General features: G+C 49.0%; 1 protein-coding gene across 5 annotated transcripts in view; it reads left to right on the top strand.

Moving 5' to 3' along the window:
* The window catches only part of PKNOX2 (PBX/knotted 1 homeobox 2), a 256849-nt gene extending 240818 nt beyond the window's left edge, over window positions 1–16031 (top strand). For all 5 annotated transcript variants that reach the window (XM_074321097.2, XM_019710526.3, XM_019710525.3 and 2 more), the window contains 3 exons: window positions 11676–11752; window positions 12624–12802; window positions 13790–16031. In XM_074321097.2, coding sequence (XP_074177198.1) covers window positions 11676–11752; window positions 12624–12802; window positions 13790–14016 — 483 coding nt within the window. In that variant the 3' untranslated portion in view covers window positions 14017–16031. The remainder of the gene's footprint in view (window positions 1–11675; window positions 11753–12623; window positions 12803–13789) is intronic.
* The last annotated feature ends 10257 nt before the right edge of the window (window positions 16032–26288 follow it).

Here is a 26288-nt window from a genome sequence, read left to right as displayed (position 1 = left end):
CACGACTGGCAGAGAGTTGCGCTTAAGAAATGTGAGTTCCCTTTGAACTTTCCAGAACAGTGGAACAAGAGCAGGTTCTTGAGAGGAAGGCCCCAAATTTGTGAAAATTAAGTAGAGGTGGATGACTGATCTGATGTTCTGATCTGCAACACCTACTGCTTTTACCATCATTTGACCCTAAGAATATACTGATTAACATTGTTACTTACTTGTTCTGTGTGCATATGTGTGTCAAATCTACATGTCTGATGTCTCTGACTTAGGTGTAAATTGCTCAAGAACAAAGAACATACATTAGGCCTCTTCTGTGGGCTCTAAAGACTGACTCCCAAAGTGTGTATCTGTGCGTTATAGTGCTGCTCCCTGGAAAGTGTTCATTGGTGAATACGTTTGGAGAAACCTGGGTTATACAAAGTTAACATGTCTTTATTCTTAGTGTATCAGGGGGCATTGTGGATTTGCAAGAGGGGGTATGGCTTCAGCTTTCCCCAAACATATTTGATCATTCTAAGCCTCTCTTGTTTTCACTGTTGCTTTACAGAACAGCCCTGTGGCTGTAGTTCTGGGAAAATACAACTCGCGGTGACACTGTGTTGGGCAGATAGTAGCTGTGCAGTTTTAAGAAAGAAGGGTAGAAATGGTATGCAAAAGAGCAGATCTCAATCTACAGAAGATGTTCTCACATCCAGTGCAGTGGGGACAACGAATTTGTTGATTGGTGAATTGGAAAAGCTGGATAAAGAAAGGAACAACCATTTAAAAAGACACACTTTAATTTAAAAGATGTACATATATTTATTTGCTAATCTTTTGATGTATGGTCAAGCATTTTGGCATTTGGAAAGTAATCTGGCTGCAGGATCTTTCTAGATTTTTATTGTGTATTCCAGTCTCTTAACATTTGTCTCTCTGTTCCTAACGATACGGCATTTTTTAAGCAAATTTGAGTCTCAAGTCTTTCAAAAGCATTGCACTCAGTGTTTTTTTAGCAACAATAACTCCTTCTTTTTGCACTCGTATTTCATTGGTTTGCAGAATCGCTAATTAAATGGTATAATTACAATAGCACACATAACTGGCATAAACAAGTTTGATACACGCACTGCTGACCTAGCTGCAGGTGAATTGGCTAATGAACATCCTGCAAAGTAACCTGCTCATCTCAAGCATTCAGGACAATGTGGACAGCAGTTCTGATGGTTTATAGTAGAAATGGAGAGCATTGTATAGTCTGCAAACTTGGTTAACAGAGATTGGTTATTAGAACTTCTATAGTAAACACTGTTTTTTCCTGTTGTCACCTTTCCCTCTGGCAGAAGTCAGTATTCTTTGATTCCTTTGGTCCTGTGTCTGAGGCCTCTTGTCATTGCCACTGTGCTGGGGCATTAGCAGCCTCCGAAATGTATTCAGATGGTACAATGCTCCTGGGATGGAGACTAAACCCAGAGCCTTTTTGCTGTTAAGTTGCAGTGAGAGGAGATGGTTTCATCCATTAGCTGCCTCCTTCTGTGTCCCTGAAGAATCCAGTGATATTTTCTTGCTATTGCATTTTGGTGGAAAGAGGCTAAACTCCTGCTGGAAGCAGTGGTTCCATAGCAAACCCAGACTGGGTGAGAAACACTGGCAGAGGGTCCTCTCCATGGAGGGGAGTAAAGGGAAGGACTGCACTTCCTCCTCAGCTTCTGCCCCATCCCCTCTACTCCAGATGCCAGCCTCCCCCTGCCCTGCTGGGTGATCCTATTCATTTTTACCCAAAAATGACTGTTCTCTGGACTGCAGCCACCCAAGCACACGAGCAGCTTTACAGAATAGTCTGGAGGTGGGGGGAGGGAATCCTACAGATGAAAGCAAGCCCCAGCAGGCCCCCCACCTGTCACAGGAGCAGCCCCTTCATTAACCACTGCAGTGTGCTAGATACACGCTAGCGTCTTCATGCAGCATCTTGTGATCCACCCAGCCCCCGCAGGAGATGGGCACTACTCTTATCCACATTTTACTAATAACAAAACTAGACTCAAAGAAAGTAACACATGCCCCAAGGATGCACAGGATTTGAACCCAGGCCTGTGTGACTCGAGGCTCTACTTTCTTACCCACTAAGCCATATTTCCTCCATGTTGCCCAAGAAACTATGGGAACCTCTCTAGGCTCCCTTGCAGGTAAAACAAAGGGGACCCTACTTTCAGCTGAGGTACAGAGCCTCATCCTGAGAGAGCCATGGGATTTTATATGCTCCGCCCTAGTTTTCAGATACGGTGAGGCTGCCGTATTGTCTCTTCCTTTTCTCTCACTTCTCCATCCATCACATTCACAGGCCTAGTCAGCATCCAGCCAGGGCCACAGCTGTACTCTTTTCGGTGTTGCCTTCAGTCACTCAACAGACATTCTTTGCATGCCTTGACACTTTTCCTGTGCCTAGCATTGTAGTAAGCCCTAAAGGAATTATACCCCCATCCCTGTCAGAGACCCACATACAGCATCCATCTGTACAGCTGACTTAGAAATAGCAAGGTCTCTTACAAATGAAAAGAGTGCATGTGTTCTATAGAAAGACGTGGTACCTGGAGGTAGGATCTGGATTTGAGTCTCACTGCCTCCTCTACCTAGCCAGGGGACCTGGGACAAGTTGCTTGACCTCATATGAAGCCTCAGTTCCCTCTGCTGTAAAGTGGGGAGTACAATCTCCAGCTCATAGTAGTGTTGTGAGAATAGAATAAGATGATGGTGTGAAAGCACTTTGTCCTGATACAGACACAGACACTGCTGCGAATGCCTCCATCCAGTCTCTCTCCTGGAGTCCCGTTATCTGCCCTGCTTTGGAAAATGCTGAGAGAAATCTTGACACTTGTAGGGAATCTCTGGTGGAAAAAGTAAGAAAACCTTGAAAACCAAGGAAGTGGCTTAGAGAGACTGAACCATTCTTGTAAAATATCTTGTCTGCTCCTTTTTCCTTTAACTTTGTTATACTACCTAAAATTCCGTTCATCAGAGATCCATTTAAAACGATCCAATCCCTGTCAAAAGCAGATGCTTAGGAAGAGTCCAGGAGGCCACCATTCATTCACAGCTTAGTATGAATTAGGCCAGAGCTTGCCTTTTCTACCTCCATTCAGCTAAGAGCAGCTTCGTGGGAAGAGTGCTAGCGCTTGTTAGTGGGAGAAGATGAAGATTAGAGCACTTTTTTCTAAAGATTAGAATACTTGTTAACACAGCACTTTCAGAAGGCAACCCCAAATGGGATGCCAGAGGAAGGCTTTGTAGCAATTGTTCTGAATGTCTTCTGGGCCTTTGACACTTCCGAGAGGAGGAAAGCTTTATCTGCATCATCAGGAACTCAGGGGGTTTGACCCTGACGTTCTAGAGGCTGGAAACCTCCAACTCAGAATGCTGGCTGGAGGCTAGATACCACAGGGGCCCTGTGAGAAGAGGTCTGGGGAGTGTGAACAGGGTCAGAAAAAAGGAGACCCTGTTCACCCTCTCAGAGTTTACCCAGGTCTAGTTCTGTGCCCTGAAAGTAGAGGAAGATCTGTTATTTGTCCTTCTGAACCCTGTGGGCTTCTCTCCACCAGAACACTGATCTCTAACTAAATTGGCTTTTGGTGCTAGCCTGTAAAACTGCTGTTTTTAAAATAACTTGTTTCAAAAAATAAAATAAAATAACTTGTTTCTATGGAAAAATGTGATCTAAGTTCCAAATACTAACATATCTATCCACTAACACCTAAATTCCAGTTTTGGGACAAGATTTCAGCATTCAAAAGGCTGACAGTTTAATTGGGGGAATAAATTATACACATACACCATGAGTGGTCAACCCAGGATGTAATCAAGTGTTGTTATACAAACACACATATTCCAGGGCTCGAGAACAGAAGAATGAATAAAGGTGAGAGGAGTTTGACCATCTGTGCTGGTCAGACACACCCAGAATAGTGTGTCCAGGACTGAGCATCAGATTTCAAAAGGTCCTTTGACAAATTGTGCCCAGAGAAGGGCAGCCAAGATGGGGAAATATCTGCTCAAATGACTCTAACAGGACAGATGTCATATGATGAACGGTTAAGGCACTGGGAGTGTTTGGTCTGTAGAAGGGATTTGTTGGTTTAGGTCAGTATATAGGGTAGGGCTTTGGAGGCAGACAGACCTGAGATTGAACCCAGCTCCATCTTTACTTGCTATCTAACCTTGAATGGGTCAATTCACTTCCCTGGTGTTAATTTCCTCTTCATCAAGTAGAGATAATAACACCTACCTGGGCTGACGATAATCAGTAATATGTTAAAAAGCACAGAGCCTGACAGCTGCTCTAGTGCAGAGGTGGAGTGGACGTGGCTAAAGATACAGGGGTGTGAACCCACCTCTGCTACTTACTACCTGTATAACCTGGGGCCAGTTTTTTAACCATCCTAGGCTCAGTTTTCTCATGTGGAAAGTGGAAATAATGATTCCTATTTCATAGGTGCCTGGAGAATTCAATGCGGATATATATCTGGCACTTTCACAGAGTACTCTGTGAATATTGTAGTATTCAAAGTTAGCTGAAAGCTATAGGCATCCGGTAAGTGGTAACAATGCTTGTCACGAGGTAAGAGGCAGCGCTGTAGACGTCTGTGTGACGTCAGAGGACAGACTGTGCTCTCTGGCTGGATGAGTAGGGAGACAGATTTGAGTTCAATAAAAAGATCTTCCAAACCTCCAGAGCAAAGGGCTGCCACACTGAGTGACAGTGGCACCACAGAGCCAAGCTTCCCCACCTTTTCTGGGATGGCACACATAGAGTAATGATAGGAAACCAACGAGGCTGCTTGCAGCTGTAGATCAGCCAGAGACTCTCGTTGCCCCAGACCCTGCCAAGCCGCCCCTGGGACTGAGGACAGCATTGTCTCTGCACACCTGTAACTTATTTGGGGTGCACTGCTGAAAGTTCTGGAGTGAAAGACTCCTGCCCTAGAGAGAGGCTGATCTCAGGGGCCTCTAGGGCTCTGTGCAATAGGGAGATGTTAGTTAACAGGGTTTGGTGGAGGAGCTGGGATGTGGGCTGGACCTTCAAGGGTGGCTAGGATTTAGGATTGGGAGGGAAGAGGAGAAAGAGGAGTCATCTGGATGAGAATTACTCCTGACAGATCATCAATGCCCTCCTGGCCTGTGCTTCCTTCTGACCAAAGGGACTGGCCCCTCCTCCCAGTTGTGAGCATGACATCCTCTTGTCCCCTTACTTTCACCTTTGCCTCCTGAGGAAACATGTGGGCCCTCGGCACTGTTCTCTCTCCCATGAAGCTCAGGCATCTGTACATGTGGAGCTTTGGTGGAAAGCACACCTGGAGGCTGGAGGTCAGGCCAGCTGTGTTCCTGACTGCATTCATCTTTCTGTGCCAGAGAAACATTAGGTCGTGGATTCCTGCCTGTGACTTGAGAGTGTTTTCTCCCACCCACCCTTCACTATAAGGATGTAGGGAGAATAGAGCCCGGAATCGGCCCTCCGACTCCCCAGGAAGGATGGAGAGTGTGGGAGGCATGCCCTGGGGTAGCTGCAGTCCCAGGGTGTGAGCCACACTGGCTGCTTCTGAAGCAGTGAGTCCCGGGGAGGGAGGCAAGATCAGGAGTCTCTGTTGAAGACTGGGCTTTGTTGACAATAGGCCAGTCAGCCATAGGGTTGGCTGGAGCTCAGCTGAGAAGAGAGGGATGTGGGAGACCCCTGGCTTGCACTGAGCCCCACAACATTCCATGGGAGCCTGCAGCTCAGCGATTCCACCTGGAAAATGACCAGGGGAAATTTCCAACCTCACAGCATCCCCCAAGAAGCGTGAGATCCAGGTTAGGAGAAAACGCCTCCATCATACGTGCACAGGGGCTGGAGCAGTCCCAGCGTCCAGGAAATGAAACCCATTTGCAGAAAGGAGCACATTTATACATGCACAGAAGGGGCTGCTGGGGCTCTTGCCATCTGTCAGGAAAACAACCTGTGGCTTTTATAGAAACGGAGTTACATGCACCGAACGGCAGATTTATTTCCTTTGTTATTCATTTAACAAACATTCGTAGAGCATGCCAGGCACTGCTCTAAGCACCTTCCAAATATTAACTCATTTAATCCTTATTACAGCCTTGAGGTAGGAGGAATTCTTTCCCCATTTTACAGAAGGGGAAACTGAGGAACGAGCTCAAGGTCTTGAGCTGGTGAGAGACCAGGATCCAAAGAGTCCATGTTCTCCCCCACTTCTCATTGCTGCCGCCAGGACTCTTCTGGAGAGTTGAGCAGTGTGCCCAGTGGAGTCCTGAGTACCCGCCCTCCTCCCCTCCCCCTGAAATACACGTGAAACAATCCCTGTGGAAGAGCACTGTTACTAAGTCAGGCCATCTAACTGTGGGTGAAATTCCTGGGGAGACTGAATCCCTGATGCTCCCTCACCCTCTGCCACCTACCTTTACACCCTCAGATACACAAGGGAACAATGACAAGTACCAGTGGCCCCTTAGGTCCCTGCGATCATTCATTCAACGAAGACGTATTGAACCCTTAGCTGGGCCAGCATTTTCCTCCTATTGATGAGGTAGGGGTGAAAAAATAGTTATGGTCCCTTTTCTCAAAAACCGGCCGCCTTTCTGGTTTGGGTGACAGACAACTAAACAAATCATCCTGTAGTGTGTGGGATCCTAGGCTGGGCAAGCAGTCAGAGCTCATAGGAGGGGCACCCCAATGGGCTTAAGGTGTTGGGCCAGCTTAAGGAGGGCCCATCTTGTTGCAGTGAAGGATGGATTAAAACAGAAACCAGAGGGAGGGAGAATAGCTTTGAGATTGCAGGAGGGTGAGGAAGGGGAAGGCAGTAGATTTTCACGAGGGAAAACTATACAGCAATGAAAACAAACAGCTACAGTTACACAGAATCACCACAGATGACTCTCACAACTATACTGTGGAGTGAAATACGAGATGCTATGTGATTCTATTTACATAGGGTCCAAAACCCAGGCAAAACGAAACCATAGTGTTTAAGGATGTAACATAGTAAAACAATAAAGAAAAGCAAGAAAGCAATTACCATTCAAAACCAGGTTCTCTTTAGGGGTAGTGATTCGGAGGGGGGAAAGGGGGTTTCTGGGCGTTGACAGGATCCTATTTTTTTACCTGGGTGGTGATCACATGGGTGTTCGTGGTAATACATGAGTCTATACATTTAGTACTTTGTGCTTTTCCGTGTGTGCACAATGGTAAGGGGAGAGGAGTGAAAAAGAGAAAATGAAAGAATGGAAACTCTGAGCAAGGGCAACGCCCACATTCCCTGGGTGACTTACTGTGCTGCTCTCCATTGTAAAAGTCTTGTTTTTCCATGTTGGCATCTCTGAAATCAGGGTGCAGCCTGCCTTCAATGATAAAATGTGGTTGATTCGGGGCCCTCACCATCTCGCCGCCTCCCTCTGGTTGGCCTTCGACCCTCCTAGAGCTATGCCAAGCCAACGGAGCTGTGGCCCTCAACTGGCCTCGCACCTACAGCTGCTCAGGCATAAGAAGGGATGAAGGGTGTGGTTGACTCCTGGTCACAGTAGAAAGTGGAGAAAGAGAGCACAGGGCCCACTGACACCGGCGGGCTGTTCCTTCCCGTGTGTTGTGTCCCTCGGTGACCTGGACGACCTTATGCTTATCAGTATGGGCTCGGAAGTGGAAGAACAATCTCGGGGTGGGCTTTCAGTGAAAGGAGTGGTCAGGAACCTGTGAACCAACCCTGGCCACGCTTCCTTCAGACCCAGGACCCCAAGCAGAACCCATTCTTCAAACTGAAAGATGCCTCCAGCTTCAATAGAGTCCAGATGAGACTTGAGTTATGGGACTATAAAGGGAGGTGTCAGAAAAAGGTGGGGTACAGTTTAGGTTAGATTTCCGGGGATTTCCTGATGGCGACTACGGTGCCATCAAACACTTAGTCTATGTAAATCCTGTAATTCCCTTCTCTGAAGACTGAATAGTCAACAATATGACGTCTGGGAGAAGTCACTACATTGTACAGAGTGAGGCAATGGAGCATACATGCTTTCCTCCATTATCTCAGTAAATCAGTCCCAGAGGTAGGCACTTTTGTGATTTCCAATTTAAGCTGAGGACACTAAGGATGGGAGACATAAAACAACAAGTTCCCAAGGTCACACCGCTGCTAAGTGGTGGGTGCAGGATTTGACCTCTCCAGAGGCCATCCTCTTAGCCACCAGGCAGCTCTGCCTAGTCACGTGAGGCTCCATGCTGGCCCTGAGATGGAGCTGTTCTTTTCTGGCCTGTCTGTACCTCTTTCTCAAGGAAGAACTGTCTACTTCCAGAGAGTTCTGCTGCCTGTACCCTCCCCTCTCGACTCTAGAGACGTTCCTCCAGTTAGTCACCAGACAGCAGCTACCATGGTGGCTCGATGGCTTCCCATGGTCTCATTTGATTCCTCTTCCCGTCCTTGGCCCCCAGCCATTCCAGTTGTGCTAAAAGTAGCACTGACCAAACCAACGTCTGTCCAGGGGCCAGGACTATTTTGATTCTGTCCTCAAGAATCATCGGGTCTAAGGCGTGTACAAGCTGGACGACTCCCATGAGCACTCAGATGTGGTGCCAGGAATGTTCTGGATGACACACCTGTCCCCCAAGCTGGGCCAACTTCTGCTAATCATCCCACGGCCTCTACCACGTGCCTCCTGAGATACCGGTTCCAGGAAGGATGGGTGGTGGGACCTGCACTCCGGGAGGAGAAGAGGTTAATATCCTTAGCCATAGAGAACAGCCAGCAGCTTTGGTGACACTCCTCTTATCCCTGTCTATTAAATGGGAGCATGTTAACCCATGGATTTATGATCTCCACTCAGCATGGAGGCCTGCACCAGAAACCCCCTTAGAGATAGCAAACATTATCCTTCCGTGGAAGGCTGGAAGATTTCCTTCTCTGGAAGTCTTTATAATGGTGGAGATTTCCATCTGACTGGCCTAAACACAGTCCTAGAGCAGGCCTGCTGCCTGGAAGGCCCACCTCCTTCTGTACTAGGACGGCTTGGCCATTCTTCAAGGTGCACAGAAGACTCACCTCCGTGGGGACTCCTCCCCAACCAGCGCAGCCTCACCCTTCTCTTACCACCCAGTGGGCTTACAAACTGCCATTTACTACTTGAATAGAGGCTTTTCCCCTTTGCCTACAGCCTTGCCCTCTCAGCTGTGAGCTCTTATGGCCAGGTATCTTTCATTAGCGGGCACCCAGTTTGCAGTGGCTTCCCAGCATCTATGGGTTAGTGAACCAGCATGGTTGTCAAGGCGAACCTTGCTCTGCTCAGGAAACAAGTCGGCCATCTCCTTCTTGTGTTGGTTCACTCACCTGTTCCATACATGACCATTGAACATCTACTCTGTCTGTGACTGGTCTGGACGCTGGAGACACAATATCTAATAAGACTAGGCTCCTGCCTGAGAGCAGCTACCAGAATAGCGGGGAAACATATATTATCAGATAGTGGGCTAAACACAATTATTTAAGTACATCGGCGACTAACTTTGCCCTAGGGAGTTGGGAAAGGTCTTGCAGAAGATTTAATCTGTGACTAATTTTCACTCAGAAACACATGCAGTGGAAAAGTGGGGGAAAGAACATCCCAGTGAAAGGAACAACATGTGGAAAGGCATGAAGGCATGAAAGGGCCTAGTGGGGCCCAAGAAAGCCAAAATATTGCCATATTATTGCTGTGTTCTCTTTGCTGGCCATGGACAGAAAGGCAGCTTGGCTTCTTGGTAAGGGAGATGGGAAGTCCATGGAGAAGGTAGAAAGGCGTGGGGACCACTCTTTCCCCAGAAGGTGTCAGGACACACAGAGCCCCTGCTCCTCTCCCCTTGGGGCCTGCAATGTCTCCTCCCAGCCTCCCCTGCTCCCTCCTAATCTGGATGAAATTGGCTCCTGTGACACTGATGTACTTTCCTTCTTGTTAGAATCTTAATGTATGAATCACAAGTCCTTCTGCCCTGGCATGGCGGTCAGGGTCACAGGTGTCAATTAAACAACATCTGACCCTGATTACTTCAGTCAGGGGTGCCGAGGCCAGCAGAGCACATTGCTTCCTTTGTCACTGATCATAAGGTTACTCCTAAGGCTGTTGATCTCAGACTCATTCCTTAGAGAGCTGCAAGGACCTTGCTGACATCATCCAATAAGAATAACATGAACAGCCACATCTTACTGAGCACTTCACAAGTATAATTTCATTTCATCATTAGATGACTTTGTGATGCAGGGTTCAATGACATACATGCCTGAGATCTCACTGCTAGTCAGGATAGAGCCAGAATTTGAGTCCCAGTCTTTGGAACTTTAGAAAGCCCAAGCACCACTTTAACACCACCTCAATCCTAGGGAATAATCCTGGCCTGAGGATGCTGGATGGCTTGGCCCTCTGCCTTCAGAGCCCCCAAATCTCCTCTGGCTTCCAGGGCAAGACTCTGACGTACTCAGACACTTATCACACCTCTATTGCATGCCTCCGGGTGTCAGGTGCTGTTTGGGAGCCTGGGAAAGACACACAGATGCATAGAACCAGTTATCATGGGGCTCACCATCTGGGGGAGCCAGAAGGACCCCCTTCCCACTGTTCCCCCAAACTTTCCCGTTCTTTAATGTGACCTGTTCAGCCTTCCTTATGCTCCGGCTACCACCCATTTCTCCTCCTAATCTTCCATGGTGTTGGTTCCCCAAACCACAGTACCTATTGCTTTGTTTCTGCTTTCTTTCACTTGCCAGTCATTTACATGTCATTTGCATGTGGAAAGCCCTAGGGATACATTGATAATTAATAAGACATGGTCTCTGCCACAATCTAAGAGAGGGAACACACATGTAATCAGTGCAGGGATTGAAGTCCTGGAGACTGTAGCAGACCTACACTGCTTCCTCACTCACCCCCACCAGGACACTGATTTGGTCTTGTCAAGTGGCATCATGAAAGAATGGGAGGAAAACTGGACCTAAATCAGAAGGGTTAAGTTCCACGCCAGTGCCACCATGTGAGGGACACTGGAGAAGACATTCCGTTTCATCTGTACAGTGGGCTTGACGACACCTAACTGGCCTAGCTTACAAAGTTTTAGTGATATGCTTTATTAAATGAAACTCAGTGCATGAAAACATTTTACGGGTTATAAAGTATTATATAAGTGGTAATTATCATTGTATGTATCTCCTGTCTCCCCTCCCCCTCCCCCAGGATGCCTAGCATAAATCTGGGCACACAGTAGATATACAGTAAATATCAGCTAATTGAATTGAATTGATTCATTCACCCCATTTACCACATTCTGATAGTCCTGTGGGCTTTTGATAGCCTCACCCAACCAATGCCTGCCTTGCCTACTGGAGGCGGTAGCGGGGAGGACCAAGTAAGAAGGATATAAAGTGCCTTGGAGGCACTTACTGATACAAACTATAGGGAAGCCACCTTGGTCCCCATCATGGGGCACTGGGCTGAGGGCTGGAGGGCGGTGAATGTGGAGCCAAAGTCATGGGGCAGCCACCCTCGAAGCCCTAAGTCCATTCTTTTGGGGGAACAAACATTACACTTCTCCCAGTTTGGGCTTCCAAACCACTGGGGCTGCCTGTGATGTGGGCACAGTCCCTAGGGGGACCAGGTCACCACCTGCCCGCCCCTCATCAGCCCTTCACTTCTCATTTCAGCACCCCTACCCCACGGAGGACGAGAAGAGGCAGATCGCGGCCCAGACAAACCTCACCCTCCTGCAAGTAAATAACTGGTGAGTTACTACCTGCCCAAAGGCTCTCAGATGAAGGGGCCACATGCTTGGCAGGGTGATGCACAGCAGGGAGAAGAGGCTAGAAAGCCCAGCTCTGCCTCAGTCGCAGCCTAGCCACCACATCAGTCCTCCCATTCGGGCTAGAAGCCGAGAGCCACAGTCAGCAGGCGTCTATGGCTCCATCTGCAGCTTCTCAGCGCCCTCTGCTGGGAAACTGTGTCAGGAACATCGCCGGATAGAAAACCCAGCCCCACATGCCCTGCAGAGACCAAAACAAGTACCTGCATCCAGCAGTGGTCGCCTGGTCTACCCACCATGTATGTGAACTGAATGCAAAGTAAAACATTCTGCAAAGCTGGGAGTTGAGAGGAGGAGGAACAGTTGGCCATTCCAACCTCACAAGAGATCCCAGTTTCCCCTTCTCTGTGTCTGGCTGGGTTGTCATAGAAATCTCAGAGAGCAAGGTCTGGCTGGATGGGAGTGGACCCAAGAGTTGAGTCCCCTGATCTGAGCCCTCAGCCCTCTGGAGAGAAGTCAGAAGTTAGTGCCTTTGGCTAACAAAGCTGTTCCTTCCTCTGTCCAATCCTGAGGAGTCTCAAGTAGAGATTCCTGACCCTCCTCACGCATTCATCCCACGCTGCTTTGTGGTGACTCAGTGGTTCCATGAGCTCCAAAGTGCCCAGCGCCCTTCCCTCAGCTGGGCTTTCACACCCCAGGTCAGATCCCAGTCTGTTCTGTACCGTGGATCAGCTGCTGAGAACCTGGAAGCAGTGTAGCCCTCCCTCTCTGCACGCACACACACGCACATGCGCTCAGCCCCCCCACCACCTGCGTGGTGATTAACCGGGTCTCCTCCTTCACCCCTGGGCAGGTTCATCAATGCCCGGAGGCGCATCCTGCAGCCCATGCTTGATGCCAGCAACCCAGACCCTGCCCCTAAAGCCAAGAAGATCAAGTCACAGCACCGGCCCACCCAAAGATTCTGGCCCAACTCCATTGCTGCGGGGGTGCTGCAGCAGCAAGGTGGTGCCCCTGGGACAAATCCCGATGGTAAGAACTGGGGCTGAGTGTACTCTAGGCTGAGGGCTGGTGGGCGGGCAGGCCCCTGGAGCTCCTTCAGGACAGCCGTGCAAAGATTCAAGGGCTGGACATCTGTTTGTCCACCCGAGAGGCGGGGGCCACTCTGTCAGAATAGTTATCCCTTCCCGGACCCCACTAAACAGTGCATGTACTTGAACAAGCCAAAAGCAATTTCACAAAGAGCAGTGGGAGTCGGCGGTCTTCTGAGTCAATGACTGCTCAGCAGAGCCCCCTCCTCACTCCCACACCCACCCTAAGTTCCTTAGCACCAGTCAGTGTCTGCACAATTCTCCAAGAGCCAGGGCTATCTATAAATACTGAGCAGGCAGCTGGCTTGTGAACGAAGGCCAGGAAGAGCTTTGTTTTTCCAGCTTCTCCATCACACCCTCCATATACACTTTTCTAATTGCCGGTTGCCTGGTGTACAATGAATAATTCAATAAGCCAGACATTTTATAACTTGGCACATGGAGATAGCGCTGTGTGGGAGGTGGTTTGGAGGTATGCATGTGTGTATACATACCTTCATGTATATGTGCATTTATATGGTTGTGTACCAGTTCCTATGTCACGAGCAAGTGTCTCATGAGGTATAATGGAAATACACAGATTTTGAGCTAGATCAACAGGGAAAGACTCTCAGCTCTCTTATGCCTGTGTCACCGTGAGCTAATGACTTAACCGAGACTCAATTTCCTCCTCTTCAGAATGGGGATAATAATACCTACCCTACAGAATGGTTAGAACGTCAAAAATATTCAACACATTTATATAGAAGATGCTCAGTGAATGGTGACCAGGAGTGCAGCTGCTTAGACTGGGGCAGGGAGTGGCTGACAAATACATGGGTGGGGGCTTCATACGGGACTTGTCCAGCTCACCGCCCCATGAGCAGTCCATTCAACTCTCCAACATGGAGGTTCCTGGGCCTGAGCCTTGCCTTCTTCTCTCGTGTAGGTTCCATCAACTTGGACAACCTGCAGTCCCTGTCCTCAGACAATGCCACCATGGCCATGCAGCAGGCTATGATGGCCGCACACGATGACTCATTGGATGGGACAGAAGAAGAGGATGAGGATGAGATGGAAGAGGAGGAGGAAGAGGAGCTGGAGGAGGAGGCCGACGAGCTTCAGACAACGAATGTCAGTGACCTGGGCTTGGAACACAGTGACTCCCTGGAGTAGTCGGAAGCCCAGATGGCACTGATCACCGAGCAGGAGAGGCGTGTCATCAGGAGGGCTTCGGGGTGGGGGGGAAGGGGACATGGGCAGGCAACACCAAGGAAGTCGGGCCCTAGCTTCCCAAAGTCAGTAGCTTGAAGAAATGCAGAGGAGATACCTGCTCCTTCCCAATCACCAAGCTTCTATGATACCCCAGCCCCACTTCCCTAGAACTGTGGAGGACTCCGTTGGTGGGGCCGGTCAAGCAGCCTGTACGGAAAGGCAGGAGTGAGATCTGGACTCACCAAATCCCCGAGGACAGATGGCACCCATGGGACCCCCACTGAAGGACTTGAGTCGTTTACAAGCCCTGCACTGTGAGGCGACCACTGTTTGCAGAGTGAGCCTTTGCCAGGGGAGAAAATTAGGAGGAAAGGGAGAGAGAGACAAAGGGGGTCTGGGTTCTACCCCCAGACGGCTCTCAGCTCCTTTGAGAGACATTCAAGGGCAGGAGGGATCCCAAATACATAGCCAGTGACTGGAGGAGTGGGAGGGCCTGAGGCATCACCTCTTGAAGATCAGAGTGGGACCCAGATTCCACAGGGCTCCAGCTCATTCCTCCAAGGCCCCCCATCTCTGGGCTTGGGCAACCATGGACTTGGGGAGAGGGATGGAGCCACCAGAGCCGATTTCTGTCTCTCTCTCCTGGAAACAAATGGTAAGATGGTGGGCTCAAATTATAGGAGGTTAAGAGGAGACCCTTCTCCTGGATTGGCTCCAGGACCCAAAGGGATGGCAGAACCTGGGCAGGAGCCATATCAAGATGACTTTGGGCAACACAGCTGTCCCTAGGTGGTCACAGGACTCAGCTCCTATAACAACAGGACAAGGGTGTCTTATCCCAGATGTTCCAGCCCTCTGATGGAGCTCGTCATATGTTCCACCCCCTCTACAGACCATCAGAGAGGGTGGAGCCAGGTTAGCTTGGAATCCTTCCATCCAAAGGGACCCCCACTCCTGTCCCTCTGCTCCAGGCTGGCTCCATCAGCCTCCATCCTCTCTTCTTCATTCTATCCTTCAGAGAAGGCAGAAGAAACATTGGAGAAAAGCATCCAGCCCAACGGGAAGCCAGGGGTTGGAGAAGGTGCTACATACCTCCTCCCATCAATATCCAAAGTGTGGGGGAGGGCCCAGAGAAATGGCCCCCAAGAGCCAAGTGGTACCCCCATCCCACTTGCCTCGCTAATCTACACACCACCATTACACACAGCACTGGAGGAACTGGGGCTCCCACAAGGAGGAGGCTTTCCACCATCTTCCCTAATACACACCCTCCCACCCCAACTTCCAGGCCCCTTGATTGGCACCCCCGACTCCCCCTCCCTCCCACCCCTCTGGCTGTGAATGACAGGACTGATCACACGTGTGTTCTCCATTGGATTTAATTTAATGGACTTGCAGTTTCATTTGTAAATTGTGCATTGGCCATCTCCTTCAGTGGCAGGATGTCAGTGGCTACCTGGTCAAGTCGAGGGGACCCTCAGGGCCCCCTGGGGCTTCCTCTCCCCCACCTGTTTGGGGAGGAGCAAAAGGATGGTCACTTTCCTGGGGTCTCCCTGAAATGAATGTATTTCTCCCCAAAAGAGCTGATATTTAATGTTTTAATAGGGATTTTTGAGAAACAAATAACCTTATTTATAATCTGGGTGATTCGATCATTTTTTACTCCCTTTTGATGCCACAGGTAGAGGAAAGTCTAGCTTTTTTGGCAACGTGCAGTGGGATAAAATACTTTTCTTTCTCTGGTTCATTTTTCTTGTTAAAACACACACACACCACACACGCACACACGCACCCGTCCACTTACCACTGTGGACAGGCACCCATCCCGCACAGGCACACCCGCACACACGTGCCCACACATCCTCCTCCCAGCCCCTCCACCTGCCTAATGTTATGCAACCTCCTTCTGATGTATCCACCAAACCAGTACTAAATGTGGCCGAGAAGTTTCCAGTAAATCTTATTACCTACCATAATTCCGCTGCGTGATTCACTTTTTCTGTGGTTAGTGGGATCGTGGACCAGAGAGAATTTGGAGTCCTCAGCATAACCCTTGTTGAAGTGACTACCCTACATGGAAGAGGACAGGCAGAGGGCTCGCTGGGGACCTCAGTTTACCTGCCTGGGGAGGAAGACAGACAAGTTGGGTACATTCACTGTATATGTGTCTAGCTTACGACAAAGAGATAAGGGAGAAAGACAGGAGGAAGCTCTGTACTGCCCTCTCCCGACAATTTTCCCCCATAGCAGTGGCAAGCTCAGAGTTTGGTCCCTCTCTTCCAACATACTCCACCTCCCTCAAAGTTCTTTGCTTTCCCCATCCCCCTCCTAGGCTCTGAGGGTTTTCATCATTGAAGCCGATGCCACCACTGTCCCCACGCCCCCTGCCCCAGCCCTCACATGCCCACTCTTGCCCATTCTTGCCCTATCCCTCAGGTCCCAGGAATCGGGAAGGAGAGGAATTTTTGACGCCACATTAATCCTGGATCTGTGACCAGCGCATAGCCTGTCCTTTGAACCCCAGGGTTCAGCACTGTATTCCCTGGAGGAAGAAGAAATTGAAGGGCAGCTTATCTCTTATTTCCCCAAGAAGTGAGAGGCAGACTTTCCTGTTACCTTGAAGCTATAGGTGTCCTTATCTGGGCACTGTGGCTGAGATGCTCAGGGCATCGGTGTGGTTTAAAAGCAGGCGGGGAAATTCCTTGCTCACATTTGCAAAAGCTGCAGAGTTTGCACTTAACCTGTGGATACCCTAGAGCCAGGCGGAAGATGAAGAAGGGACTGAGTACACAGGCAAAATGGGCCTCCAGCAGCTCTGATGGCAGTTCCCTGGGTCACTGCTCTCACTTCTCCCAGACCTCCCGTCACACGCGGGCGTTCTGCAAACACAGCAGACACCTGCTTCCAGACAGTGCAGAAAGTCTCAAGCTCTGCAAGAAGATGATACCTTAGAACCTCACTTTCCAGAGTCAGGAGGATGGCAGGCTTTCAAAGAAGTGTCTTCAGAGAACACGCTGTTAAAAGATATACTCTCAAAAAAACAAACAAACAAACAAATTCCACGGCCAAATCAGGATGAACTGCATATGATATTTTGTTAGTGGAGTTTCATAAGGCGTATTACGATAGTAAAGGCTCTGAAAAGTCCTGCAGGAAAGAAACTGGTTTAACTTTATTTAACCCGTTCCCCACATTTATTTGCCTTGTTTTTCAAGTACTATCTATTCAAGTATGCTAGTATTCCACAAAACAGGCTTTAGGGAACACTATTCTAAGAAATGACAGAGCCGTCTGTCCCAGTCCATCCCACCTCTTCCTAAGGTTTTCTCTGAAGTTCTGTCATCTTTTTGACCATGCTGCCAACGGAAACAGGCGTTTCCTACATTCTTAGAGGTGTGGGTGGTTGTGTCTCGAGGAGGCAGCAACCTCTCTGTGTGCATGACCCAGGTCCCATCCACCCACAAGGAGATATGCCACAACCCCTGTGGAAATAAGAGAGATGGGACAATGTGAGAGGGGACAAGTGGAGGGGAGATTTCCCTTACCCCGAGATGGAGCTCTGATATCAGGGCCCTGGGATCTGTTCAGACTGACTTCTGGCCCTGACCCCATCCCATTAAGAACTTTCGGGTTTGAAGATTCCTGTTCAGGGGAGTTTATGGCCAGAGCTACTCTTTCTTGACCAGGGAACTCTTCTCCTGCCTTGGACACGGCCAGATAAGGCACTGAGTCTGTCCCAAGGCACCTTGCTTGGAATCATTCATTCAATCTGTATTTATTGAGCTCCAACTCTGCCCCAGATCCTGGGGCTATACCTGCTATCAATAAACACACATTCTTGCCTTCAGGGAGTTTACATTCTAGTGGAAGATTGAGACCTGAAAGTGTGCTCCTGCTGTCCCCATAATATTTAAAATACTGTGTTCTCATCCTAGGACAGTGACCTCAAACTTTATCATTCTGAGTTGCAAAACAGGAGGCACTCAGGTCAAACATGGAGATCAGGCCAAATTCAATTCACAGGCATGTTTTGTTTGGACCATATATTGTTTTAAAATCTTTGTGCCAACATTTAAAAGATAAAAGATTGCGCATACAAATTCAGGTTTCTGGTTTCTCTTGAAAAATCAGGCAGTCAGGGAACTCGGGACCGATATTCACACACAGACACGTTGGGTGTGCTTGGATCATTGCCACTCCTCAGGTGCAGTCCCCAGGTATCGTGATATTGGCCACATGGAGGCTGAGGGTCAGTTGCCACCTATTATTGTGCTATCCCTACTTGGTTGGCTCATTGGTTAGTTATGCTTCCCTCCTGCCCCTTTTTTCCCCATTTTTTTCCTTTCCCTCCAATATTTAAGTGCTTGCTTTTAAGAAGGGAAACAACATTTCTGTCTGCCCATTGCTCCATCAAAAGTAAGAAAACAAACTAGTACAAGAGGGCTGTGTCTTTGGAAAAACAATGGAGAGAACACATTCGTTTGTGGAAGTGAAGATACTGCTACCTTCAATTGCAAAGTGTACCTGTGTCTTACATTCAGACATCTTCACTCATATGTTACCTGCCTACCTGGCCTTTAGTGGTCGTCATGAGCCTTGAGGCATAAAAACCACCTGGGTTGCATTTTATAAATGCAGCTTAGGCCCCACAACCAGCTTTTCCCAGATTCAAGGCAAGATTCCTAAAGACTTTGCTCTCAGAGAATAGTTTTCAGTTGCCTTTAGAATTTCCTTATTTAACTTCCTTTTGCTGTATAGACTATAGCGCACCTGAGCCAGTTCTTCATTCAGTAAATGTTCACAGGTACCTGGCATCAGACGGGGGACAGAGGATAATTCAACTTTGCAGAGCTTCAGAGGCCGAGGGATTACCGAAGACTGGCAGAGAGGAAGCCGATCACATCGTACTCTGCATTTCCGTTTTCGCGTCTTATTTCCATCCCACATATGAGGCAGATTTTATTACACCACGTTCAACTATAGATATCTTATACTTTTATATTTCTCAGCCTCTCTCTGGGCCAATCTCAGTCAGTCCCTTTGCAAATTAAATGCATCTCATTAAACCAAACCCATTTAGGACAATGCCCTTCAGGTGTGTGCATCTTAGTACATCTTTCATTTAAGACAAGTGCTTGATTTATTTTTCATCTCATTACACTCTTTAAAATTATATGCATCTCATTATACTCAGTGCACTGAGACGACTTATTTCAAGTGTAGACATTACACCCAGTATTATCAGGCAAGAATATTTTTTTTTTCATTTCATTACAAGCCTTACAATTTATGTACATCTCATTACAATCAGCCACTTAAGACAATTCCCTTCAGTTGTGTATATCTCGTTATACCTTCTCATTTCAGTTTTTTTTTTTTTCATCTTATTACACCCAAGCATTATTCAGAGAACTCACTTCAGGTGTGCCTATCTCACATCCACCTGTTATTTTGTGAATTTTGGGATGGTTGCTTTCTCCATAGCATTGCAAAATTTTTGTTATACCAAACTCATCGAAAGCCCACTCTGTCCACCAGTGAGCCTCCTATGCACCACTGCAGGGAAAGGAAGAACACTGGGTCCCCTGGATTTGGCCAATAACTTCCCCTTACACACAGGGACCATCTAAATTAGCTTCCTCACTTGCACATTGAGGGGGTTAGAGAAGATGGCCTCTAAGCGCCCCTTTAGTTGATATTCCGTGAAACTCTAGTACTGTGGACGACTGTGGAGACAAAGCCCCAGAGAGCAGTTTCAAGGCTCTCAGCCTCACGTGGAAAGGTGCTGGCTCAGTTATTAGATGGCCATCAGCTGTAATCAGATGGCCATCCGCTGTGGCTGGGTGGCCATCAGCTGTTACCAGTTAGCCATTAGCCACTAATATAACTACCGTAGGTATGCTAGGGGGTTGGTTGGTTGGTAGAGAAGTAGACTGCAGGTTGCGGCTAACAAGTGGGGTTAGCAAGGGCAGATGGTGGATTGCAGATCATGTGGATCCTACTTCCTGTGTCTCGCCAGGCCGCCAGTGAGACTGGGGTGCAGGAAGATCCCTCGTTGGTGTACTGGCAGATGTTTGCTTTCGTGTCTCAACCAGCCACCATCGAGAGTATAATGGTATGACTCCCCTATCTATGGCTCCATGGGTGTTCCTTTTTAGCCTCACCATATCCTGCGTTGTTATGTGGGGAGAGGGAGATGAGACCCCGTATGACGACAGTGGAACAGTTTCCCCAGCTTCTCCTGGGGACACTGCTCATCTCTCTGGACAGCCCCCCCCCCCCCCCGCCGCCCTCTCCCCGCTGGAGAAGCTGAGATTGACACCACTGCCCAGGCTTCCAGGGGCTAGACTGCTTCACACTTCCTGTTGCCCTTTTCACTGGATGCTGCTGTGTTTCCATGTGGAGATCACATTTTGGAAGGAGATGAAATAACTTTGCTCTCTTGTGATGGAACCTCCCCAGCACCTCCAGGCCCAGCGGCATCTTTGTCTCCCTGGCCCCAACCCTCACTCCAGGAGTTCTCAGCTGGAGTGCACCTTAGCGTTGGCAGGCAGGCTTTTGGAGTTGCAGGTGACTAAGTTCCAGTCTCAGTTTACTAAATCAGAGTCTCCAAAGGTGTGGCCAAGGTAGGTACATTTTTAAAAGTCCCCCAGAGGGCGGCTGGTTGGCTCAGTGGGTTGGAGTGCAGTGCTCATAACACCAAGGTCACTGGTTCGATCCCCACATGGGCCAGCAAGCTGTGCCCTCCACAACTAGAGTGCAAGCAACAACTTGACTTGGAGCTGATGGGTCCTGGAAAAACACACTATTCCCCAATAAAGATTTTTTTTCATTATAAAAAAAATAAAAGTATCCCAGAGATTCTGAACCCCTACATCACCCAAGCCTGGTTTCAGAAAAGGATCTGCAGCACAGTGTCTCTGAGCTCAGAATGCCTGACGCTCTCAATACCCCCTTTCCCAGCTGTATTTGCACATAAGAATCCGAGCTTAAAATGAAAAAAATCATTTCTCAGTCCTGGAAAGGGCAGTAAGGGTCGGTGAACCCAACTTGCCCACCCCATATAGGAATCCTGTCCATAGCACATTATAAATTGTCATCTCCCTTTCCTGTGCCTCCCAGAGCAGAAAGGCCAAACTGCTACCCAGAGCCACCTGGTCCCTCCAACTTCCACTTATAATCTGAGATCTGCCTTCTGGAGACAGATGGATGAAGGAGCCACCCTCCAGATTGCTTTGTGGTCTTCAAGGCTTACTTACTGCACACGTGGCCTCTCTGAGTGTGTCTGGATTGTCTGTGTGCTTCCTCTTCTGTCACTCCACCTGTCTCCTTGCCAATGAAAATAGAATCTTTTTCCTATGCACAAAATAAATTTGAATTTCATCATCCCTCCTCCACCACTCTGCTTGAACGGACCTACTGAGAAATCAGAATATAGCACAACTCCTGCCTCTTTGTCTCCTCGTCCAGGACCACCCAAGGCCACTGGTTCTAGAATTGGCAGGTGCCAGGGCTGACGGCACCACCACTAAGCAGGAGTTTGTGAGGATAAAAGGTAGGAGTAAGGCTGATTTTAGAGGCATGGGCCACACCCTGTCTTGTTTGGTTTTGTTTTCAGGTTCTATGTCTACTGGATTATAAAGATGATTAGACCCCCCAAGGCTCAAGAGGCCATCGGGCCAGCCCTTTCTCTACATTCCTCAAAGTTTACTAGCAAAACTAAAAATCACAATTTATTGAGCACTTAGCATATATGCTAGATACTGCATTCAAAAAAATCCTGGAATTAATAATTGTTAATATCAGTATTCCCATTTCTAAAATGAGGTAATTAGGGCTCAGAGATATTGAATAACTTTCTCAAAAACTGTATTGCTTCTATGTAGTAGAGCTGGGATTTGAACTAAAGGCTAAATACAAGCTCCTCCTGTGAGGTAATTACGCTTTGGCTTGACCAGAACTGGCCCTCAGAGTCAAGGGAGAAGCCCCCTCCTCCCTGAAAACCTCCGAGGTGCCAGCAGCCCTGCACCCGCTTTTGCTTTTCTCCTGTAAGGTCCCAGAACAAAATAGCATGCAGAAATGTGGCCCCAAACCTTAGCTTGCAACCCCCCCCCCAACCCCCTGCCCAGCATCCACCCAGCGGCCCACCAGCTCTGAATCTGAACCATCTACATTTTGGAGGGAAGGGGGCAGGACCTAGGTCCCCTGAGCATAAGAAGTTGCTCTGTGTACTTTTCTAGGAGCTGTGCTGCAGGAGGGGCTGGAGGCCAGTCTTGGAGGAGAGGCTTCTGCTGACTACCCACAGACTGGGATAAAGGGGTGGCAACAGCAGGTCCACTGTACTGTTGCTGATGTTCACTCAGGTGTGTTGTAGAGATTGATGTTGAGGTCAGTGACGACAGCTGGCATCCAAGCCTTCCTCATTTCTGGCCGTACAGGTGATTCCTTCCCTCCTGTCAGAGGGCGAGGCCAGGTCCTTAGGTTTTTTTCGGACTTGACTACTGAGAGCATGGGTAAAAGAAGGTTGGAAGATGGAGGAAGGAAAACAGAGAAAAGAGCTCATCTCAGGGAGAGAGAGATAGAACGGGTGCTCAAAGCGGGGGTTCCACTGAGAGCAGAGGACAGGCCAGGGCCAGGGGCACTGCCAGATGGGGCAACACTTTAATAAAGGGGAAAAAACAAAATGACTGTAGAATTTCAAAAAGGAAGAGCGGAGAGAGGATAAAGTGAAAATACAACAGACTGGATGGCATGCAGACACCTGACTCCTCCATTAACGTGCTTCTCTGGTTCTGTGATTCGTTGTCCTCTTCTCTGGCAGGTTGGGAGCCAAAGAGAAAATGAGGAGGGGGACAGAGGGTAGAGAGAGAAGGAGAGAGGGAGAGGGAGAGGGAGAGAGAGAGAGAGAGAGAGAGAGAGAGAGAGAGAGAGAGAGAGAGAGAAAGAGAGAGGAACTAGATGTGCATGTGTCTCTGGGGTTTTTCAGACAAAGCTATTATCAAAATGCCAACCAGCTCCTGCCTGGCTCATTTGCATATTCCATGCTGTGCTCTTTGAAGCAGGATGAATATGCATGAGGACTTGGGCGGGGGTGTGGAGCTGCCGGGCTGTGGGCTAAGGTGGCTCATTGTTCTTTTAAAAGAAAGGCATTAATAGGAAGCCAAAGCATCGTCCTGGTCAGCAGAGTGGCCTCTGCTTCTCCTCTCTAGTGAAGGGAGGAGGAGAGCAAAGCTCAGGCTCAGCCAGAAATCCTAACAACTATTCTCTCATCCTCCCAAGGAAGTAAATAATCAGGCGCCATCAAGAACCTGAGTGTCTCTTCTCCAAGAGCAGCATTTAATTACTCTTCTCCCCACGCATACTAATCGTGGAGACTGGAGACGGGCTGGGGGAGCAGAGCCGCCTCTCCTGCCTCCCATGGAAATGAGGCTGCCTCTCCCATTTCCTGCTTCAGCTGCAAGGAGAGCTGGGCACCTGGGGCGCTCCCAGCTTCCCACCTTTGGGGAGACCCCAAGGGCTCTCAGTGGCTGGGCTGTGGTGGGAGTCCCTGGGACACAGTAGGTGCTCACAAAAGCTCATGGAATGGACTCCCTGATGCCCATTAGGACTTGGCTTATCATTCATCCTAAGACACCTGGAGGATCATGCCTTCTAACTGGTCTTCTCCAGCTCCTCTTCCCTGACCACAAGCTGAAGAGTCATACTCCAGACATTACTTCGGTGAACATGAAAAGGATTTATTTAAAAATATCATTTATCACGCAACTTTAGGGCCACAACACCCTCTCTTTGGGGTTTTCTTTCAGAGATATCACATCTGTCTCCCATCCTGAAATAGAAAGACTAGGATAAACAATGTGGAGATATTCCATTTGTAAAATGGCCTTTCCCCCGTGATCTTGCTTCAACTCTGCACAAATGAAGGCTGGCTTCTGGCTCTGTGGTGACGTTGCCTTACTCAGACTTGAAATTAGGCTTAGCGAAGTCCACATTGATGAGAACACACGTCATTAAAGAAACTACTAGCCAGGCCAACCTCCTAGCTACCTAGGAGGGCACGCTGCAGGCCTTGGCTCTCCAGTACTCCTTGCTGAGTGGACCTCCTCCACTGGACCTAACTTTTGCAGTCAAGACTGACTGAGTCTGAAGTATGAGTCTGCCCTGGGGACTCTTCCTACCCTCCTGAAGGAGGAGAGAGGAAACGGGGGAGAGAGTTGTGTTCGCCTGTTACTCACACTACCTGTGCTGTCCTTAGTTTCAGCCTCCAAGAGTCAGGGCTCCAGCAACACCAGAAACCTACAGCAAACGTCTCCAAACTTTAATGTAAATACCAGCTGCCTGGAGAGCTTGTTAAAAGACAGCTCTGAGTCAATAGGTCTGGGGTGGGGCCTGAGTTTTTGCGTTTCTAACAAGTTCCTACATGGTGTCAGTGCTGCTGGACGAGCAGCACTTTGAGTAGCAAGGACAGAGGGGGAGACAGTGCAAACCCATGAGAAACTGATTTCGTATTCCCTCTCGACTCCCTCCCATGTGGACAAAAAGAGAGAAAAGAAGAGCCACCGCTCCCACCCTCCCCTCCCAGACTCACTTCCTCCTAGACGAAGTGTATCCCTGACACGTGACATTTATTTTTAACTGCCAGCAGCTTTGATGAGCTTGTCTCTGCTGCTTCAAGACACCTGCTGGTAGGATAAATTGGGGAAAAGGAGTGGCTGACCCAGATCTGACAAATCCAAGGCAGAAAGAGAAGCTGTTGGGGAGTCAGTGCCTTCCCTTTGCTGAGTGGTGAAAAACCCCACCCGTGGCCGTGTTAACTTGCTCGTGACCTCACACCACCAGTGACCCTTGCATCCTTAGCCATAGTGCCAATGAATGCAGAGCTGAAGTCACCCCTTTCTGTCAAAGCCTGGTACTCACGTCAATTTTTTGACCCCTGAGGATTTACATGGGTACCTATGTTTGCTTCTATTTTCTGCTGTCTTCGATAGCAGCCAGGGCTCTACCTTCACAGGCATTCTGCTCCACGTAGATGCCTGAGTTAAAGCTGTAGGTGCTGGGGTAAGTACCCCACACCCCACCTGGTGGGATAAGTACCCCTCACCCCAGGTGAGACTGCTACTGCTCCTAGAAAAGTGGAGGCCCAGGAAGTGAGAGGCAGGCACCAAGGATAGTTTCTATTGTCGCCTACAAGGATCTGTGGCCTCCTGTGGAGTTGCCAGGGTGATAAAGTATGGCTTTCTACTCTACTCGGCATGCTTAGTTCAACAAACACTGAGCTCTGAAGAATGAGTGGAAATCTAATTGGATAAGAGACCAAGAGCGTGACTCCACTCTTGAACACCTCTGCTTCTCGACCTCCTCACCTGTGAAATCAGGGCAATGACGGCACCCACTTACCATGTAGGGTTGCTGTGATGTGAGATAATGTGTAGAGAGTGATAAGGCCAGTGGCAGATGCATAGCAAGTACTTGACAAAGTTTTTGTTTTAAGACGAGACTGTGGACATTGACAGGGTTAATATCATTCGTCAGAAGATGGAAGCTGAGAGAGTTCAGGTTATGGTAAAATCAAGCTAGCATCTGGATAGGAGGACAGCACTTACCTGCTGGTCAATCAAGGCTGGCAGCTGCCTACCACCGATGCCAGAGATAGCACCCAGGGGTCAGAGCTGCTGGACCTCTAGGTCTGCAGGAAGAGCAGGACAGGGCATCATGGTCAAAGGATATGGTTCCCAAGGGCTGTTGGGGGCAGGGAGGAAAGCAGCCCAAATCCCCCATGCCCCAGCAGCTCAGCAGAGCTGCCTCCCTCCAGGCCCTGAGCCTCCAGGACCCTGGGGAGGGGCTGGTGAGGGCCTCCAGGAGCCAATCTGGCCATCTCAACAGGAGGTGCTACAGCTGCCTGGCTGCTCCTTGAGGCTCTCTTTCTGTCTGCTAACTTCACAGCCTCCCTGCTCATCTGACACCCCCCGCCCCCCACCACCAGTAGTTCCTACAACACATGGTGCAGCTCCCTCCAGTTGCCAAGGTCCTAGATCTTAGAGCCCGTGGAGAGCCTCCTCCTTCCAGTTGTACCACGTGCAGCCCCATCACGACCACAACAGGGCATGCTAGCTGTCCCTGAACACCAAAACGCTGCCACAGGCCACGTGACACCACATGAAGGCAGCTACACATCCTTTCTCTGGAGGGTTTGTAACGGGCCACTGGACACCACACTCCAAAGCACATGAATA

This window comes from Rhinolophus sinicus, chromosome 9, assembly GCF_057876585.1.
Source record: "Rhinolophus sinicus isolate RSI-liver-muscle chromosome 9, RSI-T2T, whole genome shotgun sequence".
Classification (NCBI taxonomy): domain Eukaryota; kingdom Metazoa; phylum Chordata; class Mammalia; order Chiroptera; family Rhinolophidae; genus Rhinolophus; species Rhinolophus sinicus.
This window is presented reverse-complemented; position numbering and strand designations above follow the sequence as displayed.